Source organism: Lissotriton helveticus, chromosome 3_1, assembly GCF_964261635.1.
Source record: "Lissotriton helveticus chromosome 3_1, aLisHel1.1, whole genome shotgun sequence".
In the NCBI taxonomy this organism is placed as follows: Eukaryota; Metazoa; Chordata; class Amphibia; order Caudata; family Salamandridae; genus Lissotriton; species Lissotriton helveticus.
In genome coordinates this window covers 1,922,084,645-1,922,102,547 of record NC_136061.1, presented here as the reverse complement: position 1 = coordinate 1,922,102,547, position 17,903 = coordinate 1,922,084,645, and the positions used below count along the sequence as shown (strand labels likewise).

Sequence of the window (17,903 nt, the reverse complement as noted above, 5' to 3'; positions counted from 1 at the left end):
CAGCGTGCCCCTGCCCTCTTTCAGGAGATGCGAGGCAAAGGGCTGTCGGGGATAGCCATTGTTCTGACGGTGCTTGTTTAACAGCACGTGTGTTTAAGACCACTGTCCGCCTTTCAAGCTGTTCAACTTGCGACTGACAAAACATAGTGCCTTCAGACTAATGAAGGAGACAGTGTAACGCCGCAAATAAATGATCCAGTCCTGATGGGCGGTCCCAAAAAGAGACAGGGCGGAAACAAGGAGGGTCTAAGAAGCCTCATTATCATGGACGATGACGCCAGCCAATGAAAAATAGGGGCGGGCCTTCCACCCCACTTCTAAAATATACTCTAATACAGCATGCCTCGCAAAGCGAAGCAGCGTGTTGCGCTGCAACGCTCCTCGAGACCTAACAAAAAAATAGGATTCCAAAAAAGATACAAGATGTCTGTTTATAAAAACCAGAGAGTCGCAGAATTGAATACTAAGTGGTGCAGTTCAGAACAATGGTTTGTGTGTACATAAGGTGCTATGAAGTCCCAGCCAGAAACAAAGTACTGTAAATAAATAGATAATTATTTTAGGGGCCACTGGAATTATGTGGAAGTGAAGGATCAAATTATGCATCAGGGTTGACTAGATGAAGAGAAAGAAAAGGCAAATTATGCTGCATAATGTGGCACATTTTGTGATAGTATACATTTGTGTCATTTTTTTTGTTAAAAACTACAGATTATGCAGCAGATGACTGATTATGTGGCAAATGCAAAAACTCCATAATTATGCAAAAAATGCAGCATCATCATATAATTCCAGTGACCCGGAGTAGAAGATAGGCTACCACAACATGAATTAGTTTTTAAGATAAAAACAGTTATTTAAAAGAATACATTTTAGTTACAGGTAAACAGGCTGCACCTAGTGCAGACATTTTTTAATTCCATTACAAGGACTTTCTCATTAGTGAAGCAGATACAGAGGCACTGGGGTCCAGACGTGTGAGGGGACCACTGCATCCCAATTATGACCATCTCACTTTACAAAACATGCATTGTGGCTCATTTTCATTTCTAGCATTAGGCCTGAGGACACCCGTTTCTGGAGAGGCAGACAACATATGTGAGCTCCTTTTTTTCTTGAAAGGGACAGAGAGTCTGTTTCAAGATTGGAGTAATTTTCAGGCATGGTGGGCAAGGGATGAAAGTGGCAGAGGAGAGCGCCTGCTACTCAGGGCCGCCGCTAATAGCCCAGCAGGTGCAGTTGCATCGGGGTCCAAGAGTGTGAGAGGCACACAACACCCCAAATATGGGGATTAGTGTGTTTTGATTAATTTCTTTATGATGTATTTGTTCCAAGTCTCACATTTAGCGTGGATTATGAGCTAAAGAAAAGGTCTCCCACAAATGACTTCATAAGCCCCCTCCCCTCAGTCAGCTCTGCTCGACCCGCTCCCCTAAATCTTGCCAGAAAGTTTTGGGAGAAGACCCAACATCAAACCATTTTGCTTAAGAAGGGGTGTGTGGAGTGGGGGGGGGGGGCGGAGAACAAAAATGTTTCCAGACCTCCGTTCTAGAAAATTAGAATACAGATAAGCCCAAGAACCTTTTATCCGCAGTGGTAAACAGGATGAGTCGGAATTTCCTTACGCTGAATATGGAGAAGATGGTATTCCTACTCATCTAGTGTACTCATGCCCCGACTATCTCTTTTATCTGTTTATGGCCCTCACATTTCTGTACGGAACCTGGGTTTCATTTTAGATAATAAACTTTCTTCATGGGCCAATTCAGCAAACCGTCCTCAACTTTTTTTCTCTTACTTAAAACTCTATGCAAAATCCTAACACTTTTACCCCTACTCCCTTCCCTGTCTTAATGCCAGTTAGTCATTTAGGTCACAGTGCTCAGCACGTAGAACTACTGATGGTCATTTTCTGGGCTCTCCTCATGTACAAGCGTCAAATAATTAAAAATGCAGTTTTAGTCTTCTCATTATGCCTCTTCTTCACTGGCTGCCTGTATCCAAAAGGGGATTGTTTAAACGTTTTTGTATTACCTTTCACACTTATAACTCCTCTGTATCTTCAGTACAAGTTCTCTCACTATGCTCCATATCCACCTTCATCAGGTCTGCTGACACTTGCCAACTTGTGGTACCTAGATTCAGATGTGTTTGTGCTTGAGGTGTACATGCTCCATCTTTCTCTCTACATATATCAGCTTGATCAAGTGTACCCTTTTCACAAGGCTTTAAAAAAACGTGGTTCTTTTTAAATCAACTCCTATTTTGTTTTCTGTTTGGTGCTGCATGTAGTTCGGTTGGTACCAAAGGCAAGAAGAGTCACAGACGTTTTTCATAGCAAGCACAGTACATCCTCTCTGAATATGCACAGTTAAATTAATTAGAAAGGGACTAATAAGCAGGTGTAGGATTTTGTGGTCAGAAATGAAGATGGCTACCTCAGATCCACTTGTTCATATTGTCAACACTTTAGGGCAAGCTTGCTGGGGATGTTAACTCTGCATACTATATTGAACAAAGCTGTGGAATTATGGGTGTCCCTGAGGGAATAAAGCACACCATGGAAAGAAAATATAGGGGAAGAAGCACTTAATCACACACAAATGATGCCCTCTGAAACTCCTGCCTGAACCTTTGTTCAGGATACCATTTCAAACGTCTGGGCGAAAAATATAAGATGGCCAAGTAGGATAATCATTCCTAGTCTTCATCTAGCCAAACAAGTTCATGGCTTTTGCTCAAGAAGTGATAAAAAGAATCGAAGCATAACCTTGAGGAAAATAAATGTGAGATCAGAACAGTTTAAAATTCTTGCTTTCCACTAACAAGGGTTTCTATATATAAAAATTCCTGGTAATTCCCCTGTCCCGTTTTGACAGCAATTTCAGTCTACCACCAGAATGGGTTTCCCACTCCTCAAGACAATGAAGTTAGCGATCTTGAGGAAACAGAATGAGACAAACTCATGGTATCCTACTTAAACTCTCAGCTACCTATCTTATCTGCTATGATGTAAACCTGCTAGTGTTCTAGATTGTCTTAGCGTAGTGAGTTCTAGGAGTGTCAGTTGGCTTCAGGCTCTCAGGGAGGATCGACGCCAGGTTGTGTGCTGAATTAAGATTCATAATTTTTAACCATATCGAGGAGTGTGCGTTGTTCCCTAAGCTGTCACGGAAAATTGGAGAGGAGGATGGGATCAGCCCGCACGTCCAAGTTACTTTATGGTGACACAAAGTTTCGTCTAGCACGTGACGTAACGGGCATCATGCCCAGAGTCTGAAGGTCAGGTTGGATTCTGGAGATAGGAGTTTGTCGGAGACAAATTGGACTTCGTGTAGCAAAACACAAAAAGGTGACAGGGTCAAGATCAAATCAGGAAGTGTAAAGGGCGGTTTGTCTGAATTCAAAGTGCCTTTATGTGTGAAAAGAGTTTGTAAATTATTTGTAGTAGTGGAAGGTGGTGAGAGGTGAAATTTGAAGAACATGGTGTTTTATCAGAAGGGGAGGAAATGTAGAAGGCATAAGGATGGTGAAAAGAAAAATGGATGTTCATGAGCTATGCTTATGAGTGATGATGAGATGAACAACAAAGAAATCAGAGAAGCTAATACTGATAATTCTGGTGATTGTTGTGATTCTTCAGAGGTCATCAAAGAAGGTAGGATTCGAATACTCCATACCCTGTCCCCCCGAATGTATTCAAACGCATAGCACAGGTGGTTAGAACTTTGCTGTGGGAGGATCCCCGAGAATTGCATTCCACGAGTTGCAAAAGGGGATGTATGATGGTGGCCTGGCTGTTCCAGACATCAGGCTATATTACTGGGCCTCACAGCTTCAGGTGATAAATGATTGGGTCTATGTAAATCTTGATGAACCAGCCTACAGAGTAGACAGAATGGTTATGCAGAGTGGAAACTGTGAATCCCTCCTATATGCCTGGAGGGCACGCTCAGAGTCTCCCAACCACACTAAGGTTGTGCTGCAGTGCTGGTGAGATGCTAATAAACTTCTAGGGTAGGCAGGGAAACTGACCGGTAGAACCCCACTGTGGATGGGCGATCAGTTGCGCGAAATGTCCGCCCTGACAGGTTTCAAGGGGTGGAAACTGATAGGGATAGAATATTTAGGAGACGTATGGAAAGGTGATTCCCCCATCATGTTCGCAGATCTCCAGAGGGAATACAACCTGCATCAGTCACAGGGTTATCATCATATCAGACTCCTGCATGCTCTGTGTTCACACATACATAGTGGTACATCCATTCAGTGTTATTTCCAGTTGGAGGATAGGTTGCTACTCGACCCCATCACTGAGAAACGGACATCCACGATATATCGTAAACTGGTAAACAATGTGCCGGATCCCCTGACTGCCCTTAGGTAAGCCTTGGCTAAAGACCTGTATGGCATAGATGAGGAGGAATGGCAGGAGGCACTGCAGGGCCCTAGGGAGATCGCAATACGTTCTATAAAGTTAGAGAATTTTGTATAGTGAAATGTTTGACAATTGTGTGTACAGCGAGTGTGAAATGGAAGGCTGTAGAAAGACAGGTTTCTTTCTAACACACAACTTTTAAATAACTTGTAAATGAACAGTACGAATATTTCAAAATATGTTTCAGAAGTTAAGAAAACACATTTTCTGTAACTGTGTAATGGAAACAAACATTTTGAAGAGATCAAAACAAATCAGAACACTTTACTTAGTGATGTGTAGATGCTATTTTCTTTTTGCTGAAACCCAATTTCCACTCATTGTTTGTATGCTTATAAAGTTTTATCATTAAAACTATGTTATTGAGAAAGATTGTTGTAATCTCAATGGAAATTGTGCTGTCTGTAAATGACAGTATGCTACCACATCATGCTTTAGTAATTAATTTATTAAAACAGAGTTATGAAGCATTTTATTTATTTATTTTTGCGGTTTTGTATAGCGCGAACAAGACCCTTGCGGGTATCAGAGCGCTTTACAGATCAAATATAGGTAATAGCATATAAACACATATACATATAAATAAGTGGATTATATGAATACAGTACTGGGAACAATTAAATGTTAGCACATAGCTTCAGTAGTGTCTAATACGAGTTCAAGTGAATTTGGACATGAGAATCGATTTCAATTCTTTTTTGAAAAAGGCCGCAGATGGATTAAGTCTCGTTTCTGGGGGTAGAGCGTTCCATATCCTGGGAGCCATTTCTGAAAAGGTACGATTGTATGTTTTTTTCTTGGAGAAACGTTGTGGTTTCAGTAGAATGAACTGACAAACATTCCTGGCCTGCATTGATGTCAATGCTATTAGTTAATTCAGAGGCAAGTCAGAGGTTATGTGTATCCTGTATGTGGGCTAGATTCTTATTATAAGTGGAGCAAAGATTTACTCTATTAATTCAAACACTTTTTTGTACAGCAGACATGCTGAACTCACAATTGAATGTGCTGTCATGTGTGACAATGAAGAAAAAGGCGACTATAAAATAAAACGAGCATTGGCATAGCCAATAGGTCTCGCCTTTGGGACCTTATAAGTGTTTAGCCATGCAACAGTTGATGCTGTTGCACCAAGGATATTGTGCTGGATAACTGAGACCTATTGGCTATGCCAATGCTTGTTTGTAGTTTGCCTTTCAGAAACATAAAGACTAGTTATCGGTGCTCATGTTCAGATTAATTCACTCCACCAGTGTGCAGGCGCTGCTAGTGACTTTTATGCACTAAGACACAATTTCTTTGTTTCCCACTTATATGTGGGCTCTAACGAGCTCCCAGTACTCTCAAGCACCATGTGGAGCAGATGGATCTTGATTCCAGAACATGTAGATTTTTTATCCAATTCTTGTTAGCACAGCAATATCCATACTGAATCCCTCACAAAGTATTCAACGGGTAGAGATGTCCCTGCTGGAGTAGAAAGCAGTTAGGTTATGATCTCTGTTTGTATAACTAGAGAAAAGTTGGGAATCTCTAGTTCTGGGTGGGTTACGAGTCCAGGGGAATGGGTCTAAGGGCCGACTATTGGGCCACCCAACTGCAAGTAGTCAATGACCGGGTACCCTCAGAAACAGAACTAGACTATATGACCAGATAGACTGGGGATGAAAAAAATCGACATTCTTGCATTACTTTTACTGGGGGGGGGGGGGGGAGTGCAATAGAAACTCAAACAGTAAGAAGGAGATGGGACAGGGAAACCATCAGCACGGGATAGAGAGCCAAGATCACCGAGTGACTGCATTCTGAAAGGAAAACTCTTTGAAGGAAATATGCAGATTACAGATCTTCAAACAGCAGAAGCTCAAAGGCATTTCAAAAGCAGCAATTTCTGCTGCCCTACAAGGGGCTCAGTTACAGGGATATGGCAATTAACATGCGCTGCAAGAGATTGAAAATATTTTCTTAAGTTCCTTAACCCCTTCCACACTCATGACGAGCTGGGCTCGTCATGCAGTAGCCTCCCAGCACGCTCATGACGAGCCCAGCTCGTCATGAATAATGGGTTTTTGCATATTCCAGCACAGGGCTGGAACTCATCGAGCATCGATGTGGTTAAAACTGGGACCAGGCACTCCACTACTAGTCTTATGTGCAGAACTCTGTCTCACTACAATCTCAGACCTGCCTGAAATAAAACCTGTGTTGCAATGGATTAGGGTGGTTAGAAATTCGAAAGCTACCATAAATCTATAATCAGTAGTGGAAGTGGAAAGCTATGGCAGGGCGGGGGAGGAGGGTAATGATTAGTTGGTTCATGCGAGGAGACTGCTGTCCTGCAACTGGGGTTTCTCTGGACTGATCCAAGCAAGATAGGTCTGACAGATTGGAAATTGTGAAAAGAGCACCATCAGACACTAAAGTGGAAATGAAAGCTTGTCAAGATATTAACAGGCAGCATGAATGCAGATTATCTTCAGTATATGGTGGAACCATGGTATAAGTACTATTTGGATCAGATCTGCCCTAACATAAATGCACCTTATGTTTAGAATGGGGATCGTCACTAACAGAGAATATCTGGTGAAATGTAAAAGGTTTTCCAAGGGAAGTGAACTGCGCAACTGCGCTTGTGGGGGGGAAATATGACATCAAGCGATTTTTGATATTTTGCACTAAGTTTGTAAGCACTCGTAAAACATGCATTTTGTCCTTGTTTAATTCCTATGAGATAAGATCTACCATGAGTTCTTTAGTTTTTTGTCATAGGACAAAGTAATTCTATGAGATGTTATCTATAGGCAGCATAGCCATTAGTTAAACACACACTGGAAACCTGTAATACTCTCTTTAGTATTGCAGCAGAAAATTAATTGTTGATCGAGTTTATACCTACAGGTGTATTAGACCTGAACAACAGTTGCTCTATTTTAATGATAATTGTCTTAGACAAGGTGAGAAATCATGGACTTAGCACTTAACTGAACTTCTTATATTATTAGACCTGTATTGTTCAGTACTCTTATTATTAGTGTGGATTGAGTTTATAGTGTTAGGCATATTAAGTCAGAATAATAGCAGCTATATTCTAATAAAAATTGTTCAGGACATGATGAGAAATCACAGACTTTTGCCAATCTGCACAAACATCTACACTTTACTGAGGTTTGCACTATTGGGCTAGTACTGGTCAGCGCTTTCCCTATAAATATAGGGTAAAACTATTCATATGAGGACCTATGTTAGCTATCCATTGGTATTAAGAGTAATTTTCAATTGTAGGTTTTTAAATTGAATACTGCAAGATGTATTATTTTGTTTTTCCCATTGTAAGGCAATCTGCTTAAAACAATAAATAAATAAAGCAAACGTGGTAGACATTATGGAAAACAGTAACCTAGCATCGTTAAAGAACAGTAAAGAATAATGTAAACTGGTGCAGAATGAAACAGATGGATATGCTCAGCTCACACATGCCTTTCTGGCAGAGAATACAGAGTTGACAGCATTAAAGGATGTAACCCTGATAGAAAGCAGTCCTGAAGAACAAATTACAAAAAGGAGCACTATAGAACATATAAACTCTTATAAAGCAATAAGCTGAATTGTCTAAACCAAGAGAGGTCCGAAACATAATTTCGCCCAATGGAAGATATAGACTGGGAAGCAGTGCTCATGTACCCAAAAGAATTAGCAATAAAAGCAAGACTGATTGGTACAGCTCACAATACTACACAAAAGTATCACGGCAGACAGGGCATTAAAAAAATCCCCTATCAAGTTGCTACCATGGAAATGCTGCACCTAAAGGAGCAGTGGAGATGAGGAGGTCAAGACAGACACAGCCCAGAGAAGTGCCGCCTTCAGTTCCAGGGACATGAAGTCCTGCTAAAATGCTGCTGCCCATTGGAAGTCTCCTGTCCAGATGTAACCATATACCCCCCTCCTAAAGCTCCTGCATTACGAAGATGTCGCTGGGGAATAAACAAAAAAACACACACAAGACATGAGATGAAGAAACATTTACCCAAGAGCATTCACTAGACTGAGAAACCTTCCGATGAATCAAAGGGGACTTCAATAAAAATATTACGGGTCACAGATTTTTCAGCATATTCTTTCACCTTGATTTCATAATGGAACAGGCTTTTCTACACTTATTGCCTTTGTTTCTATAAACAAGAAACATAATACGTAACCACTGTAACTAAAGGATCAATGCAATAAGTAGGAAAAACTCTTGGATGGAAACCTTTCAAACAGAACAAGCATTGGAAATGCAAAAGGTCTCATTAGGAAAGTTTGAGCTATTGGTCTTATAAATTACATTTTTTTTATTTATGTGTTGTTTTTTAAAATAGCTAAATTAATAGCTTTGTCATTTACAATGCCAATAGTTATCACTTTCGCAAATGTGACACCTATAGCATTTGTAATGCAGCATGTTTAGTATTTACGTGACTTAGATGTATTGATATTACAAATAATAATGGCTTTTAATTTTTTTTAATTATTAGGAGGATTTTCAATGGTGTAAGCTGTGCACTTTACGTGTGTAATAAAGAAAGAATGCAGAGAATCTGCTGTGACTTCCGTCATAGGGGGGAGGTGGAGAGGTGGAGGGGTGGGAGGGTCCGAGTGGAGTAGAGAAGTTGTCTGGACCAACAGGAAAAGCGAAAGGAGGAGGGGAGGGGAAAAGAAGCTGCCAGGACTCCCATGAGTATTGAAGTAAAGCTGGGTCAAAAGCTGGCAGCCACGAGAGTTTGTGACCTGTAAAGGGCTGATCATAACTCTGACCTCAAGCACATTACCAGCATAGTAATTCAAGCAAGTACTGGCGCTCTGAAATGCGTGACAAAATATTTTGAGGGACTGCGATAACAAAACCTAATATGTATCAGTTTAAAACCTGATGACTGAGCCTTGGCAAGGTTGCAGTCTTACTGGGTGCACTTACCGCTGTATCCTGCTCCACTCACGGACCCTCAACATGCCGGTATGCTGAACTATGAGGAAGTGAAGCTTATTGTACTCCTTAAAGTGAACTGTGAGCAACAAGCGAGATGTGCAGGATAAATCAGTGCCAACTAAGAGCAGCGTGTTCTGCGGTGGTGGAGCTGCATTTCATTTTGCAGTAGCAGGAGGAATGTACACAAAGCAGCCATGCCCCTCCCCCTCAGCACCCGTGAGGAAAGACAATAATATAAAGCTCGACGTCCCTGAAGCGGGCACTGTGTTGTTACTATAAAATCCGCACAGTTTCCAAATGTATATAAATAAACACAATTTGTACAATTTAAACACAAACAGGAGCGGAAACTCAGGAAGTGATATAATTGCCTGTTAATGCACCGCTAATGCTTTTTTCTGGAATCCCGCATCGGAGCCATCCACAGCCCAGCCCAGTAAGCCTACGTGTAAGAGTTAGACAAAGAGCTCTAATTAATTAACAAACGAAAGGAACAATGTATTCCGCCGGGAGAGAGAGGGGAGGTGCTGGCGGCTGGGGAGGGGGAGGAGAAATGCGAGCCTGGCTGTAGAGCTCTAATTAATTAACAAACGAAAGTGTCCGACAGGAACCATGTTTTCCGCCGGGAGAGAGAGGGGAGGTGCTGGCGGCTGGGGAGGGGGAGGAGATTTAAATTGAATGAAATACATCAGTGGGTGGCTGAATTCGTCGAGAAGGCAAATATGTAGGAAAGAAGGAAAGCCCAAGAGATTAACAAGAAAAAGTGCTGGCAGGAGGCTTTCACTTCTTTAAGGTAGCTGGCAAGGTCTAAGTGTCCAAAAGGAACCATGTATTCCGCCGGGAGAGAGAGGGGAGGTGCTGGCGGCTGGGGAGGGGGAGGGGGAGGAGAAATGCGAACCTGGCTGTGTGCGGGGAGAGAGAGGGGAGGTGCTGGCGGCTGGGGAAGGGGAGGAGAAATGCGAGCCTGGCTGTGTAGGGGAGGTGCTGGCGGCTGGGGAGGGGGGGAGGAGAAATGCGAGCCTGGCTGTGTGCGGGGAGAGAGAGGGGAGGTGCTGGCGGCACCAAGCTGGGGAACAGATGGCGAAGACTGGCGATTTGATGCTGTGCACGCGTATTTTAACTCATTGCACTTGCGCATTGAGCTAAAAGCGCACATGCACTGCATCAAATCGCCAGTAAATCGCCAGCTAGTTAAACCTTGTTTAAGCCCCTATAGTCTCGCTCCGCTCAATGCGCATGCGCATTGACAGGCGAGACCTAAAAAGGGTAAAACCATAATGCACTCTTAACGGCGGCCCCCCTCTGGCATACAGGGTCGCTGACTTTACTCCGCATATGGCAGCGGTATGATCAGCACAGTAGTAATACAATCTTCATGGCAGTCCCCTCTGGAATATGGGGTCACCGACTTTACTCTACACACAGGCGATGGCCCACTCTGCACAGCGGTAATGCCCTCTTCACAACAACTAATCTCTCTTTAGCAAACGGAGTCACAGAATTTACACAGCACACAGGTGACAGCCTGATCGGTGCAGCAATGGCTAGCTTCATGGCATCCACACTCTGGCATACAGGGTCGCCGGCATGAATCTGCAAATGGGCGATAGCCCGATCAGTGCAGCAGCCGCTCCCTCACACCTCGCAATGGGGATCCCAAAACTGTACCTCATTCCCTCCAAGTGTTCTCCTCTACCTTACTGGCCTCAGCAAGCAGGCAGGCACTGGAGCTCTAGGCTCCAGTGCAGGTGGTCTTGTATTTCCCAGGGTGATATCCCCTTACCCAGCTGGTAGAGTGGCACACCTTAGCCCCCAGTCCTGGTTATAGGTATAAGCCATGCAAAGCTTCTCCTCATCGACATGCAGCCTAACTGGCTGAATTGGCAGTTGACAATTCTGGGGGCAACTAGCTCCCCTTCTTATAGTCCATTTCCAGACACAAAATGTGATTTACGGTCTGAGTTTTTGAAGATTGTATTGGGGGTCTGTTTCCATTTAAAACTACCACTCCTCTGCCCTGCCCTTCCTCCAGAAGGCCATCTGTCACAGCAGAAGCTATCCAAATCAGACAGCCCCACAACATAGGCCATGTGAGTTGTTAGAGGTTCACACCTGAATGTCAGCCACAGTGATATGTGCATCAGAGGGTTATCCACGGGTCCCAGCCCTACTCTAAGATTCCCTTATCAACCCCATCTCCTCTCCAAGGTGTACTGAGGTCCCTTCCCAATAACCTCTTTCCAAATCAAAGCACAAACACTCTTTGAAATGTACTGAACAGCCTTGCTCTTCCCTCCTCCGGTGTGTGTCCCATCCAGCTCTCAGGAATGCAGCAAACCACAAATCTGTCTGGGGGAATCCTCTACCTCCTCAGGCTCTTGTAGTCAGCCCGGGGTCTCCCAAATTGGAACCCAGAGTTTTCCATGCATTGCACTACTCACAGGCACACATACACCCAGCACATACATGCAACCGCACACGTGCTGCACATCGCTGCATACTAACTTAATGTAGGCCAAGGGTGAGTTAAGCGCTCAGGAGCAGAACTGTATGAGTGAGCCTGTACACCTCTCTCCAGTGACACAGGAAAGGAGGACTGATTACTGCTACTGCTCACTACAAGGTATGCTGCCACCACCACACTTGTGCTGCCAATTCCTGGTAAAAGCAGTATCCTATCAGCACCGTAAGGGTAGTGCTTTGGGTGCCCCTTCCGGTCCAACAAGACCGCAATCTGCGAGACAGGCCTTAGGCATGGCACACATGCATGATCTGTGTTCAAGCATGACAACAAAAATCAACACCAGGGATCCACATATCTTTATGGCTGGGGCACTCTGGGTCACAAGGGAGGACTTTTCAACGCCAACACCTTAGCAATGCAAATCTCATTATTATAAGAAAGTTATGTAATGGGTAAGTAGAATGATCCAGACTTTGATTCGTTTGTTCTTTTTGCCCATTAGACAAGGAGTGGTAATCTGAAGAGAGAGGTTGTTCAAAACCCATTAAAAAGAGCTTTTAAGAACCTGAAAGGTATTGTGTTCATATGCCAGAAATGATTGTATGTGACAGACCATCAAGAGAAAACATATACGGCAGACAATATTGAGCCATCTCCTCTTTTTATGGTAACTTGGACAAATGAGAAAAATGAATCAATTTTTAAAAAGTATCCACTGTAACCAATCTGGGGCTCTGAGGGCGGATGATCTGTTATGACTTCTGTAGCAATCTATACTACGGTTCCAGAGCCACTGTTTAAGGGCTGCGAATGTCTGAAAGGTTTGGAATGTGACAACTTTTTTAGGTCAAACAGGACAAGAAAGAACATATCCTTGTTTCCTTAGAACTCTGAATGAACTGTAGGCCTACTAAAATGACAGAAGAGCTAGCTCGATCGGATATGGGCTTGATTTCACTCAGGCCAGTAATGGCTGAATCAGGACATATACAAATCACAACAAAATGTAACTCCTTACAAGGCATTAAATAAAAGCCTGTTGACTTAAACATAGTTCATTCCAGTATGCAGGTTGTGCCTTAAGATGAACCGTTGTAACTCCTGAGGCTCTGTTTACTCTTGAGAATCCTGTACAGTATCCAGAAAAGGCTGAATCATTTCAACCCACGGTGAAAATAAAATAAACATTGCTCATAACTTGATGAAGACTCTGGATAGTGACGAGCTAATGCATAAGCCAAAGGATTCTTTGAACCAGTGTTATAGTTTATAGTGAAATCATACCGAGCAAAGAAAAATGCCCATATGGCTTGACTACTACTATTTCTGCAATGAAAATTTTGAATACATCGTACATTCAGATTATGAACTCAGATTTCAAAAGGTTTTCTGGTACCCATCAATAGAGGTCTCCATTCAGTGCAGGCATCTTCATAGCAAGCAACTCAAGAACTGAAAGATTCTACTCACTCAGACAGAACATAAGACCGATAAAAAATAAATAAAAGACTGTTCTCTTCCATCACTTTCTAGCATTCATGACAACACAGCCCACGCTGCTCTTTAAGCAAACTACAATTAATTTCTTTGAAGTATTTGGATGACACAAAATGTACCCTTTAGTCAACATTCTTTTAATTGATTGATTGATTGATTGATTGATGCTTTATTTCGATATGCACATATCATAAAAGCAGTACAAAAGATAAAAACAGCATTCTTTTAATTAAATACAGTTTCAGCTTGAGCAACCTAGCTAAACACCTGTTTTCATATTTTGCTTATTGAAGACCCAGCTAATGCCAGTAGTAATCTTTGCAAAATCTTTGATAAAACTGATGATAAAAGTAAACAAGTACAAAGTTAAGTTTCTGTAACCTTGGTAGGCGAAGGCCATCCAGAAATAGCAAAATTTGATTTGGTTCCTCAGAAAGACTAGAACCTTTCATTCTGAATCCAAGATGCTCAGCCTCCTTATTTATACACAAGAGATTTTTACCTCGCAAATCAAGTTTGGTAAATATTTGTTCTACTTGAATAGCATCCACAACCTCTATAGTAAGAAGCAAAAGGGTATCGATCCTTGCTTGTAATTTGATTTAAACCTCTATAGTCAGTGCAATTTCAAAGATCTTGATGTTCCTTTGGAAGAAAAAATAGAGATGTTCTTGTTTTATGGGACGAGTGTACAATTAACCCATTTGCAGTTTTTCCCTTCCTCATGCTTTGCCACAGGACAGATGCACCCAAAATGCTAAACACTGCAAGTCTCAATTGGCATCTTGGAATCATATTCCCCATGTAGGCGAATGGAGCAGTTCTCAGGTTTAGCAAAGACTACAGTCTACTGAACTGTGGTAGCACAGAAGAGAGATTAGCCACAATTAAATTAGAAGTCGACATGAAATATCTTTTGTCTCTTCAGTTAGACTCCAGAATTATCATGACAGATACGATCACAGTAGTCAAACTGACATGTGGAATATGTCTACTTAGTCAAGGAATGCCAAAAGCCATAGCATAATTAGAAGAGGCTAGTTTATCTAGAAAAAGTATGGTTAATACAATCTTCAAAAGAGGCCTGTAATCTTAAAGAAGCCTTTCTTACCAAATCTGAAGTTAATGGTGCACCATCAACAGTTCGAACTATCTTAGGCTTCCTTTTAGTCCTTCTGCGAATATTGTTTTTACAGGTCCACTCATGATCAATAAAATTCCATGTGCACCACAGTCAAACAGTAAAAAATAAATAAATAAAACACGCAAATTAAAACCCTTTGACTCAGACTCACATTCTTTTGAAGAAGTGCGCAATACGCATGCACGCACCTAAAAAAATGACAGACAGCTTTGGGTTTTTTTTAGTTGCCAATCCGAGTTGAAACGGTAACCTTAAAAAAAAGAAATTGCTCAAAAATGCTTTTTTCCTGAAGTGGGTAGATGGCAGGGGCGGGGTGGGTGTTGGTAGCAGAAGCATCACTGGATACCATGAAGCAACATCCCAGAGGGAGGGGGCAGACTGCTAACCACCAAAGGGGAGGATGTGGTTGGAACATCGAAACAAGGTGGGACACAAAAGCAACAGCGGGAGGGCTGGTGAGGGGACACGAAAGCAGCATGGGGAAAAGCCTTGACTAAAGGAACATAAGCGAGTGCAAAATAGAGGAGCAGGGAGAAGCTGTCGGGCAACAGAGAGTAACATGGAGATCAGGGGTGGATAAACCTAATTGCGATGGCTCGAAAACACAAACATTTTCATGGAGTGCTTCGCACTAAAGAAAAAAGTAGTGCTTGAAAAGTATGCAGCGGAAGCAGCAATGTCAGCCAACCAAACAGACTGTAAAGAGTCAATGCTCCATGAGAGTGACAAACACAAGACAAGCTGGGACATGAATTAAAAACAGGCAAATGAGAGTGAAGAGGAAAGCCAACTAACGGTAAGCAATGGCCGGGTTGCAAGTCCCTCTCTGTTCTTGGTAAGCAACATTATGCCTCGCAACAGACTATGCAGGGTGTAGTAGGCTTAAACTAAAATTCGGAAGGCAGCAATTATTTAACTGCAGACTACATTTCATCCTTTCTTCAAAATAAAATGTGCGAAATGTGGGGACCTATTTGCATAAAACGGTTATAATTCATATTTATATAGCAAGCGTTAATTCCAATCAACTAAATGGTAGTTGTTTCCCCAACCTCATAGGAACAGACATTTAAGCTATCCTGCAAGGATTCAAAGCTATGCCTTGCTGGCTATATTCAGATGTGAACAGGAGAAACTTAACACACTGAATGGCTTACGAGGTCAGAACTCACTGTGCTATCTGAAACAGTAACATGCTACCTCCACATCACACATGGTACTCTGCGGCAGGCACAATATCCTTCCAGGGCATTTCAGCATTATTCAAAACTATGACCCTTAAATTGCACACATCTCTGTAGCAACTACATTACCACCTGGGCTAAACTAATAGTATTACTCCCAGATAACCTTATTTGCAACGCATCAAGAGGTTGAAAACAAAAACAGGCAAACTGTGCAGGGAGGGTTTCTATGCACTTAAGATTATTTTTGTATTTAGCGGAAAATGTTACTAAACAAAACTTGGTAATGCTACTTTACAGGAAAGGCCTGTGCATCAGTAAGAATATGATGCTAGCTTTACACAAATAAATGCAGAAAAACATGGAAACATTGACCATGTAATTCCAAATGTGGGAGGAACTCGCATGATTACTAGCTGGTATAACAGAATAATGGACATGCCTAACAATCTTTAAATCAGGACTTCAACATTGCTGGATACACATTTATCTCAGCAGTGATCGTCTTAATCCTGTACAGTAGCTAAACAGTAGACAGGGAGAATAACCTGCAGATTTGGGGGGTTCCAAACCTGCATGTACCTGTAAGTACCTTTGTCAATTGATGGATTCTACCTGGGTGACATGTTAAAATGTAATAAAAGGATGCAAACTTTATCACAGCTGGTACTACGGGTGCGATAAACATTGCACCACATAAGTCATTTGAAGCCGGCCCTAAGAAGGATGATGAGAAGACCCATTAAACTGGAGAAAAAAAATGTTAGAATGCGTGGCACGCAAAAAAAAACACAAAAAACAACTGTGGTTAATACATACTTGTGGGATTAAACTCTAGATTTTGCTTCAAGTTGCAAAACTCTCAGGAGACGACGTTCTTAGTCACTCGCTGTACCCTCCTACTGCTATGTCCAGTCCAACCACCTTTGGACCGGCAGCCCACTCATCCCTCCCCTTCTTCGCCAGAGTTGCTCCTGCTTTTCCCCTTTAACCTGGCTCGCGCTCCCTAGGATCGTCCCACCGCCGCGTGCTTTCTTCTCCAAGTGTCTCACCCTGCGGCTGAGTTCCCGGCTCTGCCGCTCTTTCTCTTCGGGGCTCATTAGCGAGAGCCGCCGCTTCAGCTCCGCACGAAGGGCTCGCTTCAAGGCTCCGACAGAAGCCATGTTTGGATCCATAGGACACGCCTCCGACAAAGCACGTGCTTCTTAGCGCCACGCACACCCCCGGTGACGCAGCAGAAGCATACGGAAAGCTGAGCTGTCAGTGCGCGGCTCTGCACCTGCCACAAAACACACAATTAAATTCGTTTTGCTGAACCTACACGCTTTGCTCACGATGCTTGAACTCGAAGCCAGACGGCGAGCCGTTCTACAACCTGGCACATTAGGCTAAAGCCCAGCTGCTTTCAAAGTTGGAGTGTCTCGTGACCCCATTCTAGTTTCGTCCTACTGCAGTATGGGACGGGTTTGAGCATTTTTGCCAGGGCCAATTTTGTTGTCCAGTTAGGCCCTGATTGACACAATATGAACGAGATTCCCTTGCCAGAAACTATAATCATTTATAGTATTTATTTATTTAAGAAGTTTTGTAAAGTGGTTTGTCGCCAAACGGCCACTAAAGAGCACTATAAAAGTAAGGTAACTCAAGGAATGACAAACATTAGCAAAGCCAATAGGTCTTCCCTATGCAATAGATATTGGCAAAGCCAATGTGTTTTAGCCAGGTTGAACACCAGCGTGGATGCAGCTCTGCATAGCTAAAAGTTAGAACAGGAGAATGGAGTGAAGTAGTGTTGTTGAGTGCAGTGGCAAAGAATGGAGTGGTGCAGAGTATAGTGGCATATAGTGGAGTGAGGGGAAGGGGAGTGCTGTACAGTGTAGTGTAGTGGTGTCACAGAGTGGAGTAGAGTAGTGTCATAGAGAGGAGTATAGTGAGTGGTGTGGTGTGGTGTAGAATGGAGTTGCGAAGTGTGGTGTGGACTAGATTGTCATGGAGTAGAGTGTTGTGGAGTAAAGTGTCAATGAGTGGCATATAGTGGAGGAGTAGAGTAAAGTGGAGTAATTCGGCATAGAGTTGTAGAGTGGAGTAGAGTAGCTTGACATAAAGTGGAGTAGAATGTACAGTTGAGTGGCGTAGAGTGGAGTGGTGAAGAGTGGCGTGGAATAGAGTGTTGTGGAGTAGAGTGTTGTGGAGTAAAGTGTAATGGA

The 17,903-nt window shown here is 42.7% G+C and overlaps 1 protein-coding gene across 2 annotated transcripts in view; it reads right to left on the bottom strand.

Moving 5' to 3' along the window:
• MTHFS (methenyltetrahydrofolate synthetase) overlaps positions 1-16,954 on the bottom strand; it is a 138,277-nt gene extending 121,323 nt beyond the window's left edge. Inside the window, exon 1 of one of the 2 annotated variants that reach the window (XM_078684061.1) lies at positions 16,749-16,954. In XM_078684061.1, the coding sequence (XP_078540187.1) occupies positions 16,749-16,871 (123 nt within the window). In that variant the 5' untranslated portion in view covers positions 16,872-16,954. Of the gene's footprint in view, positions 1-16,515; positions 16,656-16,748 lie in introns of those variants that run through there. The other variant, XM_078684063.1, reaches the window with a different exon arrangement.
• Positions 16,955-17,903: the final 949 nt, after the last annotated feature.